This window comes from Hippopotamus amphibius, chromosome 9 (assembly GCF_030028045.1).
Source record: "Hippopotamus amphibius kiboko isolate mHipAmp2 chromosome 9, mHipAmp2.hap2, whole genome shotgun sequence".
Classification (NCBI taxonomy): domain Eukaryota; kingdom Metazoa; phylum Chordata; class Mammalia; order Artiodactyla; family Hippopotamidae; genus Hippopotamus; species Hippopotamus amphibius.
This window is the reverse complement of record NC_080194.1, coordinates 113,859,283-113,874,166: the sequence shown is the minus strand read 5'-3', so window position 1 is coordinate 113,874,166 and position 14,884 is coordinate 113,859,283. Positions and strand designations below refer to the sequence as shown.

Here is a 14,884-nt window from a genome sequence, read left to right as displayed (position 1 = left end):
AGTCACACCCCTTCCCCTGAATTGGTATTTGGCCACACCTGGCTATAGTGGAGGCTGGCAAGCACTGTCTTCATTCTGAACTCTCCGTGCTTAAATCAGGGGTTCTGTTACCCTGGGAGGAAGAAGAATAGATGTGAGGGGACAACTAATGGTCTCAGCCACAGGGGTCATGGGAGGAGGGTGTCACATGAAGGACACAGAGACAGAAATCCTCAAATATACACAAGCTGAATGTATTCCCATTTATTCTGTTGAGGTTGAGCATATTTTAATGTGTTCAGACTTACTCATGGACGTAAAATATCTGGAAAAAACTGAGTTATACCATATCATGAATTATTTAAATGATAAAAATTTTTCTTTCTATATTTCCCACATTATAAGTTCAAAGGAATGCCACATTCCAACAAAAAAAAACTCTTAGTGATATGTTTTTGCCAAAATTATATCACCTATCAGTGGAAAATTCATGGCTTTATTAGTAGACAGTGCTGAGAAAACTGGCTCATTATACAGTGAAACTAAAACTTAGATCTCACAGACAAAGGTGAATTTCAAATAGTTGAAAAGTAATATTCAGCATTTCGGCAGCTAGTACAGCCTGCCATCAACCAAAGAAAACAAATATTTCACCACGCAGAGCAGATGTCAGCCAATACACATACCAGTGTGTACTGGCTGGACTTCAGCCCAATATTTAGTGGCTTAAATGTGAAAGAAAAGCTAACAAACTAACAGAAGAAAATGTAAAATATCCTAACCACTTTTAAATAAGAAATCAAAAAGCAACAAATGATATAACAAATAGTTAATTCCTCTATATTAAAAGTAAGAATTTCTGTTTAATGAAGGACACTCCTGGATATACAAAGTGCCATTCTGAGCGTTTTTTGCAACTGCCCAGGAATATACAAAGAACTTTTGAGAGTAAACAAAAATAAGATAGGTTGGAAGCCCCCATGAGAAAACGAGCAAATATAAATTAGCCTTTCACACGAAGGGAAACCAGAAAGGCTGACAGGTATATAACAAAATTCCCCAAATTACTAGTGATCAGATGAATATACATTAACACAGGGCACCACTTTACATCCAACAGACCAGCAAAAATTAGAAAGTTGGGCAGTAACAGGTGCTGGCGAGGAGGAGGAGAAACAGAAAGCTTTAAAGTGGGAGAGTCAATGACCATTATTTTAAAAAATAGAGAAATTAACCTGTCAGACCCATAATCCCATCCTGGGTACCTCTGCTGGAGAACTTTCCACAAAGTACAGAAGGGGACACGTAAAAAGATGTTCACCGTGGCCTTGAATATGTGCTGAGGAGTTGGAGGCACACAGGTATTCACCACTTAGCAAATGTGTAAGTAAAATGCAGTTGACACCCACTGTGGAATACCTCAGAGCAGTTCAAAGAAATAAAGCTGATGTAGCATAAGCGACGCAGGTTGAGTGAGAAAAGCAACAGCATAAGATCTACAGCATAATATTACATATGGAAAAACTATATTCACACATACAACGTGGCATTTTTCAAGGATACATTCATATTCAAAGACACGTAATCAACACAATTAGAATGGATGTTTACGGGAGAGCACAGCATTAAGGGGAAAAGCCGTAAAACCAGAGAAGCCTTGCGTGGACTGGAATCCTGAGATCCAAAACCAAAAGGCTCAAGGTGCTCAATTATCCCTTACATCATGTGTGTTCAGCAGGAAGGTGGCTTGAAAGGGTCCTGGGGCGAGGAAGACACCCAAGCCTGAGAATCTACTATATTCTTCAAAAGAATAACCCGTCGTCTGCCTGTGCTGAAGCTAACGCAGGTGTGAGCTTGACCATCTAGCTTCCTGCAGGCCGAGGAGCCACAGCCCTGTATGTGCCCCAAGCCAGTTTCACCACCATCCCCCAGTGACACTGAGGCCACTGCTGGTCCTAGATCCCTGGCATAAACCCCAGGCCTGGACTCCCATACCCAACCCTTATGGATTTCAACTCACTCTTTCAATGTGAGCAGTTTCATAAACAAGACATTTCGATGAAGGAAAGAGGGATGGTGGAGGGGAAAGGGTGAGGGAGAGGGATACCTTCTCCATGTCCCAGGGGGCCGCAAAACTCAGTACACCCTGTGGATATAGCCACAGTCCACCAGGGCAGCAAGGGTCACCACGCAACTAACCAGGTAGCTGACGACTTGAAACTGGGGTCAATGGGAGAGGGGGTCAAAGATCACTCCTTGATTTTGCTTCAGCTTGAGGATAAGTTCCACCTCAGCTTCATCTAGCCTTTATGGGGCCAAAAGGGGGCAGCCGTTCTCTCCAAGTCCAGGCTGGGCCTCCAAACAGGGAGTGGGGTTTCAGCTCCAGACCTCAATGAGGTCCCCGGATTCCATGCCCAGATCAGCCGGCAGCTCCTTGCCAGAAAGCTTTGTCCCATCAAAGAAGAAGGAGAGATTGTGGCCCGAGAGTCCCATGGCCTCTTCGTAGCGGGACATGAGGGTCTTGAGAGGAGAATCCTGGATGGAGAGGAAAAAACAAATGTAAGAATTTGAAAAGAGGGGCTGAGGAGAACTTGTAGGGACAGACAGAGGACCTGGGACAGGGAGGACAAGGGGACAAGTCAAATCAGAGCTCACAGAGGGGAAGGCAAGTAGACGAAGAAGCCAGCAGCCAGCTGCTTCCTCTCTAGGGAGCTGGGATGTTGGCTCTGCGACAAGCGGATTCTCCAAAGCTGGTCTCCTCACCTATGATGGAGGCGTGAATCACAGATGGAAGCCAGCGGGCTCTGGAGGGAGCAGGATCAAGCTGGGGGCCAGGCGCTCCCAGTGAAATGGATGTGTAACCTTAGCCAAGTGCTACGGGTTGACTGTATTCCCCCAAAAAGATACCCTGTGGTCCTAACCGCTGGTAAATGTGCATGTGACCTCATCTGGAAGATGTGATCAAGATAAGAGGAGGGCACACTCCGGGACTTCCCTGGTGGTCCAGTGGGTAAGACTCCCTGCTCCCAATGCAGGGGGCCCGGGTTCGATCCCTAGTCAGGGAACTAGATCCCACATGGCACAACTAAGGGTTTGAATGCCACAACTAAAAGATCCTGCGTGCCAAGTGCCACAATTAAGACCTGGCACAGCCAAATAATGTTTTTTTACAAAAATGAGGTCATATTTGATTAGGGTAGGCACTAAGGCAATAGGACTGGTATGCTTATAAGAAGAGAAAACAGACACACACACAGACACACAGGGAGAACGTCCTGTGAGGAAAGAGGCAGAGCCTGGAGGGATGCAGCTGGGAGCCAAGGGCTGCCGGCTACCACCAGGAGCTAGGGGGAAGCAAGGAAGGAGTCTACCCGGAGTCTCCAAGGCAGCAGCACCCTGTCGACAGCTTGATTTCAAACCTGTAGCCTCCAGCACTGTGAGGATACATTTCAATTGTTTTGAGCCACCCGGTTTGTTGTATTTTGTTACAGCAGCTCTCAGAAACTAATACGGCAAGGTATTCCACCTCTATAGATGTCAATTTCCGTGTTTGTTAAATGAGGGTAACCACAGTGCATTCCCATGTAAGACTGTTGTGAATTTCAATAACATCCTGAATGTGAAGTAATTATCCTTAGCACAGGGACTGTCACTTCTATTGTAATTACGATGGGTTTTATTGGTTACTGTCCAAGGATGATTTCCACTTTAACCAGGAGGAGTTAGACCAGAGCCAGGGTCCCTCCCAGCAGAAGGGGCTTTTCCCATGATCTACAATGGGTGGGGACCCAAGACCACAGAGGGCGGTAACTCCATCCTCCACCACGACACAAGAGACCACGAAGCACAGGGGAAGGGGCACGGAGAGTCAGCTCCCCCACTCACTCGAGGCAGCGAGATGTCCAGCATCTGGTGCTTCTCCTTCCCCTGCACCCGCAGCTGGAGCAGTTGGGACGTCTCTGCCGCCTCCGGAGAACTTGCTAGCACCACACAATCTGTGGGAGGCAGGATCAGGATGCCAGGCTTAAGCAGGGGTTGGAAGCAGGGTCCCCTCTGGGCCTCTCCCCATATCCCCTCCCTGTGGCAAAAGCCTCCCCGCCTTCCTCTCACCAATGATGTCAGCCACTCCAAGCTTTAGGGTCCTGGGGGTGGAGGTAGGGGACAGCTCTGTCTCTCCGAAGAGCAAGAGGATCCTGCTTGGGGACACCCCAAGACGGGCGGCCATGTGGTCCACCGCACTCTGGAGGGGCTCCGACTGGGAGAGGGACAAGAAGCAAAGGAGGCCTTCCTGCCTTGATGTGCTTCCCCGCCCCGCCCCACCCCCCTGCAACCCCAGCTTCTGGCCTTAACTACTCGCCGAATTCCTCAGCTGTGAGTTCCACCATATTTATTTGGCAAGGCATAAAATAAAATCATGTCAATAAGGGGTTCAGGCAAGCGACACCAAGACATGAAGCAGCGTGAGTTAGGAGGTAAAAAGGAGTGGTGGGGACTGCGGTAAACCGGAGCCAGATATGCCCCATCTAAACAGGCCTGCTGCACCACAGCTCCGGCTGACAGGTACCATGTGGAAATATGGGCCAGTACTGCATCTTCCTATTTAAGAGAAAACAAAAATCTGGACCTTGGTACAAAATCACCCACTGCAAAGGTTGGCGATGAACTCATATGTTTTCAAAGCACCGTACATGGGACGTCCCTGGCAATCCAGTGGTTAAGACTCCACGCTTCCACTGTAGGGGGCGTGGGATCAATCCCTGGTCAGGGAAGTTCCGCATGCCACGAGGTGTGGCCAAAAAAAAATAAACAAAAACGTGGTACAGCACAAAAGAAGATGCACGGGACTTCCCTGGTGGTCCAGTGGTTAAGATTCTGCACTCCCAATGCAGGGGGCACGGGTTCGATCCCTGGTCAGGGAGCTAAGACCTCGCATCTGCACAGCAGGGATCAAAAAAAGAAGAAGATGCATTGTTGATAAGGCCACGGACTGCCAGTTTGCAAGCCCTGACTTAGTTGCTTGCCCGATACATGGTTACTGCTTGATAAATGGTCATTTCTGTTTTCATTCTTGTTTTGGAATTGGGGTTATCCCTACAAAGAGTAGCCTTCATCAGGAAGCTGGGGGATCAGAGTGACCATGTGACATCTGGGTGTCCAAGGCAGCAAGAGCAAGCATGACAGGGAAGCAGAGGGTCCGAGGGAAGGAAAGAGGGAGGGATGCACCCTCAGGCGGGGCTACCAAGCAAAGCTTCTTAGGTTGTTTGAAGCCCTGAAAAATGGGTGGGAGGTTTGCCAGAAACAGCGGGGAGAGGGAGGGAAAAAAAAGGGAAGAGCGAGCGCAAAGGCGCGGAGGGTGGAAAGACAGCAGGATGGGCAAAGGGAGCCACGGTTCCTGCTGCCCAGACACCAGAGTCTCTGCACAGGCCGCTCCTGGGACCCTTCTCCCAGACCCTTCAGGCACTTACCACTCTGATGGGCAATCTGACCAGGTCAGCCCGGCACCGGATTTTGAGTGGCAAGAGTCGAGGGTTCTCTGGGAGCACAGGCCCCTCCACTAGGACCACCTCATCCTCTTGGCTCAGCTGGTCCTGGCCCTGGGGCTGCTTGGGACTCAGGCAGGAACGGAGATCTTGGAGGCGCTTGTTTACCTCCCTGGGGTGCAGAAAGGACTGTGGGTCAGGGTGGGCTCCCTCCATACTGCCCCTTCTTCACCCCAACCCAGAGCCCCCTGCCCCTGATACCTTAACTTCCGGAGTGCCTGAGTATGCTTCCTGCTGCTGGTCCGTGGCAGAGGTGGGGTCAATGGTGAGGTATCCTGAACCCTGCAGAGGTAAGAGAAGGACAGGATGGAAAGAGGTGAGACCCCTGGGGACCAGAGGAGAACCTGGAGAATCAAGAGAGAGGACCTTTCAGTGACACCCATCTTATGGGAAGACAGGGGGAGGTAAGGGCAGGGAAAACCCAAGTCATCATTTTTATATTTATATGACCCAAATAGGAGGGAGGAGAATGCCTAACCTTTAATATTTATTTTATTTTTATTTATTATTTATGTATTTATTTTTGGCTGCGCTGGGTCTTCATTGCTGTGCGTGGGCTTTCTCTAGTAGCGGTGAGCGGGGGCAACTCTTCGTTGTGGTGCGTGGGCTTCTCATTGCGGTAGCTTCTCTTGTTGTGGATCACAGGCTCTAGGTGCATGGGCTTCAGTAGTTGTGGTACACGGGCTCAGCAGTTGTGACTTGCGGGCTCTAGAGCTCAGGCTCAGAAGCTGCCCAGCATGTGGGATCTTCCTGGACCAGGGCTCAAACCCATGTCCCCTGCATTGGCAGGCGGATTCTTAACCACTGTGCCACCAGGGAAGTCCCTGCGTTGGGTCTTAGTTTTGGCACATGGGATCTTCTTTGAGGCATGTAGGATCTTTTATTGCAGGCTCTCTAGTTGTGGCGTGGAGGCTTCTCTCTAGTTGTGGTGTGTGGGTTTTCCCTCTCCAGGTGTGGTGCGCAGGCTCCAGAGTGAGTGGGCTCTGTAGTTTGTGGCACATGGGCTCTCTAGTTGAGGCACGGGAGCTCAGTAGTTGTGGGTTGCGGGCTTAGTTGCCCCGAGGCATGTGGGATCTTAGTTCCCTGACCAGGGATCGAACCCGCATCCCCTGCACTGGAAGGTGGATTCTTTACCACTGGACCACCAGGGAAGTCCCAAGAATGCCTAACTTTTAAGATAAGTTACTTCCCAGGTAAACGTCTGATAACATCCAAATGACACCAAGCACTTACTATATGCCAAGGGTTAACTCTTATCCCAAAATTCTGACCCAGGTACCTCTATTATCCCCATTTTACAGAAGAGGAAATTGAAACACAGAGAGGCTGGCTAAGAGACAGCTGCAGGATTTGAACCACAGCCCCGGAGCCACACCCGTGGCTTCACTGCATCACAACTTTCTTAGACACAAAGCTGAAATCTCCACTTCCTGGCTGGTCCTGAGGGTCCACTGTCATCCTCTGATGGGGCTCACCTTTTCTCCCAAGAGCCTCATTCCTCACCTGTGCCTCAAGACTCCTTCTGTCCCTTCTCCTGACCCTTTCAGGAGTCACCCAAGGGTCCGTCTCCCCCACCCCCCACCTTCCCCTTCAACTCCCTTTCTGCTCCGACGGCCCCAGTGCCCTCGCCTCACTCACAGTAACATCTTTTTCTTCTCTTCTCCATCCTTACTCCTCAGTTTCTTCTTCCAGGGAGAATCGGGACAGGGGGAATCCTCAGCGTGGGGACTGCTGGAATCTGCCACTTCTGCCTCTGGAGACAGAGCGCGAGGATGTGGAAAGGGTTAGCCAAGAGAGGGCAGTGGGAGGCCAAGCAGAGACACATCAGGGGCCTCAGAAGGTTCTGAGAAAGGAGGAGACTAAGGGGGCCCCAGACACACACAACCACTGGGGAAGGGCTCAAGGGGTATGAGTCCAAAAAAAACCCAACTGAGGAAGAACGATGAGCTGGAGTCTGACAGATTAGAGCAGGAGAGTGTCAGAGCCGCACGCGAAGACACGAGACAGTGACGCGTGTGGACAGTCAGAAAGTGGCTCACCCCAACCGAAGCATACTCTACTCACTTTTGATCACACGCACCCCACAAATGAAAAACACTGAGCACACAACCCGGAAAACAGGTATCTACTTAATACACATGTACTACTCACTATACATGTACATATTATTATATATGTTATGAAACATACATTAAAACGAATGTCAAAGGATGATTTTTTTTCTAATATTTCTCTTATTTTCCTCCCATACTCAATTTGGTGGGCACGGAGAGACTATGTGAATCTGGGGCAGGGGAGGGGAGGTGTGGGGCAGGGAGGGAATGAGGTAAAGAGGTAAGTATTGGTCCTATAAGCCCACATTTCTCAAATTTCATCTGTGTGAGTGTCATTATCAAATTTTTCCATATCTCTGTATTATTTAATCTTTCTTTGAATCACTCATTTTAACTTCTATATCTTATAAAAGGAAATGAGGTATTATTCTACTTCTACTTATTCTTTTTTTTTTTTTCCTTCTTTTTCTTTTCTTTTTTGGCCACACCACGCAGCTTGTGGGATCTCAGTTCCCCAACCAGGGATAGAACCTGGGCCACAGCCATGAAAGCCCGGAATCCTAAACATTAGGCAACTAGGGAGATCCCAAGGTATTATTCTAAACTATAGAAGCTCTTTTCCATTTGCTTGCCAAAAGATCACCATTAACCGTAAAAATAAATACCATGAATACAAAACAATGATAATAAACCCTAGATCAGTGGTTCTCAACCAGAGGCAATTTTGTCTCCCAGGGGGACATGAGGCAATGTCTGGAGACAGGTTTGGTGGTCACAGTGAGGGAAGGAAGGGGTTGGGTTGTGATATTGGCATCTGGTGGGTAGAGGTCAGGATGTTGCTAAACATCCCACAGGGCACCGGACAGCCCCACACAAAGAATTATCCAGTCCATGACTTCCCTGGTGGTGCAGTGGTTAAGAATCCACCTGCCAATGCAGGGGACACGGGTTCAATCCCTGGTCCGGGAAAATCCCACATGCCGTGGAGCAACTAAGCCCATGACAACTGCTAAGCCTGCGCTCTAGAGCCCTCGAGCCACAACTATTGAGCCCACGGGCCTAGAACCCATGCTCCACAAGAGAAGCTACTGCAATGAGAAGCCTGTGCACTGCAATGAAGTGTAGCCCCTACTCGCCACAACTAGAGAAAGCTCGTGTGCAGCAATGAAGACCCAACACAGCCAAGAAATAAATAAATAAAATTAAAAGAATTATCCAGTCCAAATGTCAGTACCACTGTGGTTTAGAAACCCTGCCCCAGTAGCTGCCAGAGGCCTGAGATTCTGCATTTCTGACAAGTTCCTGGGAGATACCCAACACTCCTGGGTCCACATTTTGAGTGGCAAGGACAGAGGTGCCTTTGTACTTCTCTGTTCCAGGTACCATATATATAAACCATATACGTAGCCCAAGAGGGAGCTTTCTCTATTTTCTCTTTCATTAAGTCTCACCAAAATCCTTTGACATAGGTCCATTTTTCATCCCCATTTTGCTGATGAGGAAACTGAAGCCTGGAGAGATTAACTCACCCAAGGCCACACAGCCACTAAGAGGTAGAGCTGGGATTCAAACCCAGGCCTGCTGCTTCCTAAATCAGCTCTTAATCACCCTGCCATACTCCCTCATGGCACAAAAGTCTTAGTTCAAGGTCTGCATTTGCCCACTGGATCACTTCCCTATTAGACTTGATCCTACTCAGTGTCCTTGAGTGTTTTGCAAAAAATCACATCACTGGGGGAAGACAAAGGCTGGGCAGCCCTGATAAGATTCAGAGAACACCCTGCAGGCTCCACAGTGTGGGAACTTGTTGCAGATCTAACAAGATGTTACAGATTCTCAATACCTCCCCTCCCCTGCTCCCAGGACTACAGAATCAGAATCTCTGGGGAAATCTGTGTATTAGCTCACTCATTATGCCTATTAGAGTTGGGGGAAGGGTGTTTTGACAGCATTTTCTGTGCCTCTGGTTAACAATTTAGCTCCTTTCAGGACTGGAGCTTTTTCTGGCTAGGATGCAGGCATCATCTCTCCATGTCCTTCCCCTGAGCCTCAGGAAACAACTAACTACAAGGATGTAAACTCCAGAAAGTCTCCTCAGGGAGGCCAGCGCTGGGCACCTCTCTCTGGAAGCCCTCTCTTACCTTCCTCAGTCTCTGGGGGACAGAATTTCAGGAGGGACATGTGATCTGGGATGAGCTGGAGGCTGCTTTTCACCTGCAAAGAAAAAGTAGATCAGTCCCAAATTCTCCCTCCATTTAAAGAGAAAACTGGGGTCGAGTCTTCCCTCACGCCCAGGCCTCCTCCAGCTTCCAAGTCCTCCCGAAGGATGCAGCCCTCTCAACAGGGACTCAAGAGCTCAGCTTCCCCAGGATCCAAAATTGGAGTACCCTATCATATGATATCATTTATATGTGGAATCTAAAATATGACACAAATGAACCTATCTAGGAAGCAGAGACAAACTCAGAAACAAAGAACAGACTTGTGGTTGTGGGGTGGGGGTGGGGGGAATGGATGGGGAGTTTGGGGTTAGTAGATGCAAACTATTAGATATAGAATGGATGGACAACAAGGTCCTATTGTATAGCACAGGGAATTATATTCAAAGTCCTGGGATAAACCATAATGGAAAAGAATATAAAAAAGAATGTGTATACATATATGTATAACTGAGTCGCTTTACTGTACAAAAGTTAACACAACATTGTAAATCAACTACACTTCAATTTTTTAAAAAATGGAGTACTCTGACTCTGACACCTCTTTTCCTAATGCACTCTAAGGATGCAAGCTTAGTTCCCCTGTTTTACGATGGTGCTAGCCCTCCACTATCTTAGAATCCTTGGGAATCTCAGCTCCCTAGCTTACCCTACCGCATGTGGACTCCGGCCTCCTGGAGCCCCCAGTCCTCTCTGAACTTCCATGGACCCCAGCCCCCAGCTTCCTGGATCCTTATTAATAGGCCCCGACCTTAAAACCCCAAATCCCAGCCCTAGGTCCTCCCAGTTCTTCTCTCAACCGTCAGGGATCTCAAAACCTTAGGCTCTCTATACCCCCGACACTCCAGCTCCTGGGAATCCCAAGCTCCCAGCACACTCCGAACCCCTTCATCTCCCCAATTTGCAGCAATCCCAGGAAGCCTGCATTTTTCTGCCTCCAAGGCCCCTAGCCCCTGCTCTCGTCTAGTCTCCCAAAACCAACCCCAGAACCCTACCCTCGACACTCCTAAACCCAGCCCTTCCGCGCTAACCCTCTCGGGGACCCGCCCTGCACCTTCTCGGAGTACACTGGAACCGCCGGTGCCTCTCCAGGATCCAGCAGCAGCCGCCGCCGCCGCCTGACCAAGACCCGAGGGGCTCCAGCCGGCCGTGCGTCCGCCCCCTCGCTGTCACTGTCGCTGTCGTCCTGGGCCGCGGCCGGCACGGGGGGTTCCGGGAGCGGGACCTCGGCCGGGTCCGCAGCGCCGGGCGCTGCCGCGACCTCCAAGACATCCTCATCGCTGTCGCTGACCAAGTCCACAAGGACCGAGTCCAGGGTGCCCCGGGATGGCGATTGCTGGGCGCCAGGACTCCAGCCCCGGCCGCCCGGGGATCCCTGAGGCCCGAGGCCGACATCGCCGCCGCCAGGCCGCCGTCCCCGTTTCCTCACCGGCTCCGCCATGGCACACAACCGGTCCCCACAGTCGCCAGCCCCTAGTCGACTGGCCCAGCCCCCTCCCACGGCTTCCGCCCTTCATTGGGCGAACCGCCTGCTAGTCAGCACCTCTCCCCGCCCACAACCTCTGGCTCCACCTCTCCACCTTTTCACTGGTCGATGCACCCGCCCATCATGCATTCACCACTGAAACCAAGGCGCCAAAGATTCCAATCGGCCTCGGCGCAATCGGCGTAGGTTTCGATTCGACCTGGCTCATCCATTGGCCTGACCAGCCGTCTACAAGCCCCGCCCACTAAGGAGTGTCTTTTTCCTAATTGGTGGAGGAGCGGGGCATCCTGGGAATTGTAGTTCGCAAACGCAGGCTAGAGTGGAGAGAATCCGGCTGGAACTGCTTTTAGAAACCAGCTTTCGCTGGTATCCCCTTTATTCTTTCCCCCAACCGGTGAGTGGGCTGAGTAATTCAACTCGACGCCGACCCCTCGCACACGCCCCTCTTCACGTGCAGAATCCATACAACATACACCGGGACCAACATTTCAACACCACGCAACTCTGCGAATTTCCTCCAACAGCATGCATACCCTCCCTCAAACTGGAGGTCCCAGGACACTTCTCATGGCAATGTCTACACAACATACCCCCTTGCAACACCCTACCACACCGTACACCAAAGCACAACGCGCCTCACAAACAACACCTGGAAGGGCAAATACAAGTGAAAATTAAGAGGCTTAATTCTCCCTGTTGAAAATAAGTGACGTGACTTCTCCCCCTTCTCCCATTTCTTTCAGAATTTCTTTCTTGGAACTTTTCAAAATGTATGTAAATCTTTATAATGGCTAACTAAGCCTCTTGCCAGTCACATAACTCAGGAACTCCAGGACCTGGGAGACATTTTTTTTCCTTTTTAATTGAAATATAGTTGATTTACAATGTTGTGTTAGTTTCTGGTGTATAGCAAAGTGATTCCGTTTTCTATATATTTTCTTTCTCAGGTTCTTTTCCATTATAGTTTATTACAAGATATTGAATATAGTTCCCTGTGCTATACAGTAGGACCTTGTTGTTTATCTGTTTTATATTTAGTAGTTTGTATCTGCTAATCCCAAACTGCTAATTTATTCCTCCCCACCCCACTTCCCCTTTGGTAACCATGTTTGTTTTCTATGTCTGAGTCTGTTTCTGTTTTGTAGATAAGTTCTGGAGCCATCTTTCTTTTTTTCTAATAAATTTATGTATTTATTTATTGGCTGTGTTGGGTCTTCGTGGCTGCACATGGGCTTTCTCTAGTTGCAGAGAGCGTGGGCTCCTCATTGCCGTGGCTTCTCTTGTTGTGGAGCATGGGCTCGGCACGTGGGCTTCAGTAGTTGCGGCACACGAGCTTAACAGTTGTGGCTCACGGGCTCTAAAGCGCAGACTCAATAGTTGTGGCACACAGGCTTAATCGCTCCACGGAATGTGGGAATCTTCCTGGAGCAGGGATCAAACCCGTGTCCCCTGCATTGGCAGGCGGATTCTTAACCACTGCGCCACCTAGGAAGCCCTGGAGCCATCTTTTTGAAATGCAAGCATCAGGGAAAATAGCTCCCAATCTCCCCATCCCCCAGCTCCACCGGGAGAATACAGTCTAACTTCCTGGAAGCTCTGCTGCAATATACAAAACCACCTCTCATGGAAGAGAAGCTTGTTTCAAGAATAAATGTACATTAAATCTTGTTTAAAAAAGAAGTTTGTTTCACCCTTGGATAAAAGCCAATCACCATGATAAAGTTAGGATGACCTACGTTTACCTAAAGGTGGTGTCAAGTCACCTTGAGGCCTAGTCATTGTTTATCTTGAAAACAAGATATGGGTTTTGAAAATTTATCTTGAAAACAGGATAACGGGTTGTACCTGCTTGGCTATATAAAATGGTGAGATTTCTTTCTGTCTTTGCAATCGATCTCTTAGGAAATTGCCTGTGATGTGCCTCACATTCTGTTTAATACTTACTCAATAATAAAACTCTTTTCTGTCTCTACTACCTCTGTGGAGAGGTTTTCCAGGTTGGAAGAAGGTTTTGAATTTTCATTATATTTCCCCAACACACCAACGACACTGCACACCTCAGAGGTTACATATCCTCCACCCATCTACTGTATTGACAACTCCTGTACACCATGCGCCCCGACACAGCACTGAGGTAACCAAGCAGGACCCTATGGGCCCTTCCTGGGACAGGCCCTTCCCCCATAGCCTCTGCTTTGGCTCCTCTCTGAAGTATTGCTCTCTAGATGACAGTATTTAATGCACACTTCCCGAGTTGTCTTACAGGTGTAAAAACCCTCCACCAAATGGAAGATGTTACTTGATGACCATGAGCACATGCCCTAGGCCTCCTGGAGCCTTAAGACTGATAAGGTTAACCCTCGTGACACTGCCCTGGTACCACATCATCAGCCAGTCAGAGACTTGTGCACGAGCTGATCACATGCCCTGCAACCCTCCTCCCTCACCTGGCTTTTTAAAATGCTTTGCCAAAAACCTTTGGGGAGCTCGGGGCTTTGGGGGGGGCATGAGCCCCCTGTCTCCTTGCAGGGCCCTGTAGGAAACCTTTCTTTCCTCCAGATGCCAATGTTTTGGTTGGTTTGGCCTCGCTGTGCATCGGGCACACAAACTTGTGCACTGACACAGACCCACACCCGCCCCTACACTTCACACCTCCCATACTGCTTCCAACTGCATGACCCCCACTGACCTTAGAAGTAAAAGTCAGTTATTTTACCAGCAAGAATGGGTTTGTTCAGGAATAGCAGAGGAATTGCAACTTGGGACAAGGAAGCTGTAGCGAAAGCCATGGGCAAAGTCCAACAAACAAAGAAGAATATTATTTTACAGAGAAAAGGGAGGACGTTGGGAGGGGTCATTTTGAAGGAAAGTCCATCGGAGAAAAGTAAGAGTTCAGGGTGATGACAGTTCCTCATTGTCTGAGTTGCTGAGGTAGTGGCTTTCTTCTAGGAGATGGCATGTACATCTCTTCCTGTTGGGACCTACAATTGATGATTCTCTCCTGTCCATGATTCATCTGTTGGGATCTTCAACTGACAGTTCTTCCTGTAATTGATGATGAGTGGTACTGCATGAAAGCCCCCCCTTCAGACTCCATTTTAGTGAGGTTTCCCTTTATTAATTTTCACACCCCTGACACCTCCCACTATACACGCCACACCATACTTCACATATAACACCCACACAACATACACCCAATACCACCTGTCTCTCACATACGTAACTTTCACATAACTTGTACGCACACATCCTTCCAGTACAGTGTCTTTTTTTTTTTAATTTTTTTAATTTACTGGCTGTGTTGGGTCTTCATTGCTGCACACGGGCTTTCTCTAGTTGCAGCACGTGGGGGCTACTCTTCATTGCAATGCGCAGGTTTCTCATTGCGGTGGCTTCTTTGTTGCAGAGCACAGGCTCTAGGCGTGTGGGCTCCAGCAGTTGTGGCACACGGGCTTAGTTGCTCTGCGGCACGTGGGATCTTCCCGGAGCAGGGATTGAACCCGTGTCCCCCGCATTGGCAGGCAGATTCTTAACCACTGTGCCATCAGGGAAGTCTCCAGTGCAGTGTCTTGACCATCCACATCCCAGCCCATTCTCCTCCTCTGC

At 49.2% G+C, this 14,884-nt stretch overlaps 1 protein-coding gene across 1 annotated transcript; it reads right to left on the bottom strand.

The window, feature by feature from the left end:
• Positions 1-246: 246 nt before the first annotated feature.
• Positions 247-11,356, bottom strand: NFATC2IP (nuclear factor of activated T cells 2 interacting protein). The gene is made up of 8 exons (XM_057695316.1): positions 10,847-11,356; positions 9,715-9,787; positions 7,158-7,272; positions 5,721-5,801; positions 5,445-5,631; positions 4,090-4,234; positions 3,865-3,974; positions 247-2,514 (listed from the first exon to the last, which is right to left on the bottom strand). Exons 1-8 carry the CDS (start codon positions 11,231-11,233, stop codon positions 2,356-2,358), a joined length of 1,257 nt encoding a protein of 418 aa, XP_057551299.1. The 5' UTR covers positions 11,234-11,356; the 3' UTR covers positions 247-2,355.
• Positions 11,357-14,884: the final 3,528 nt, after the last annotated feature.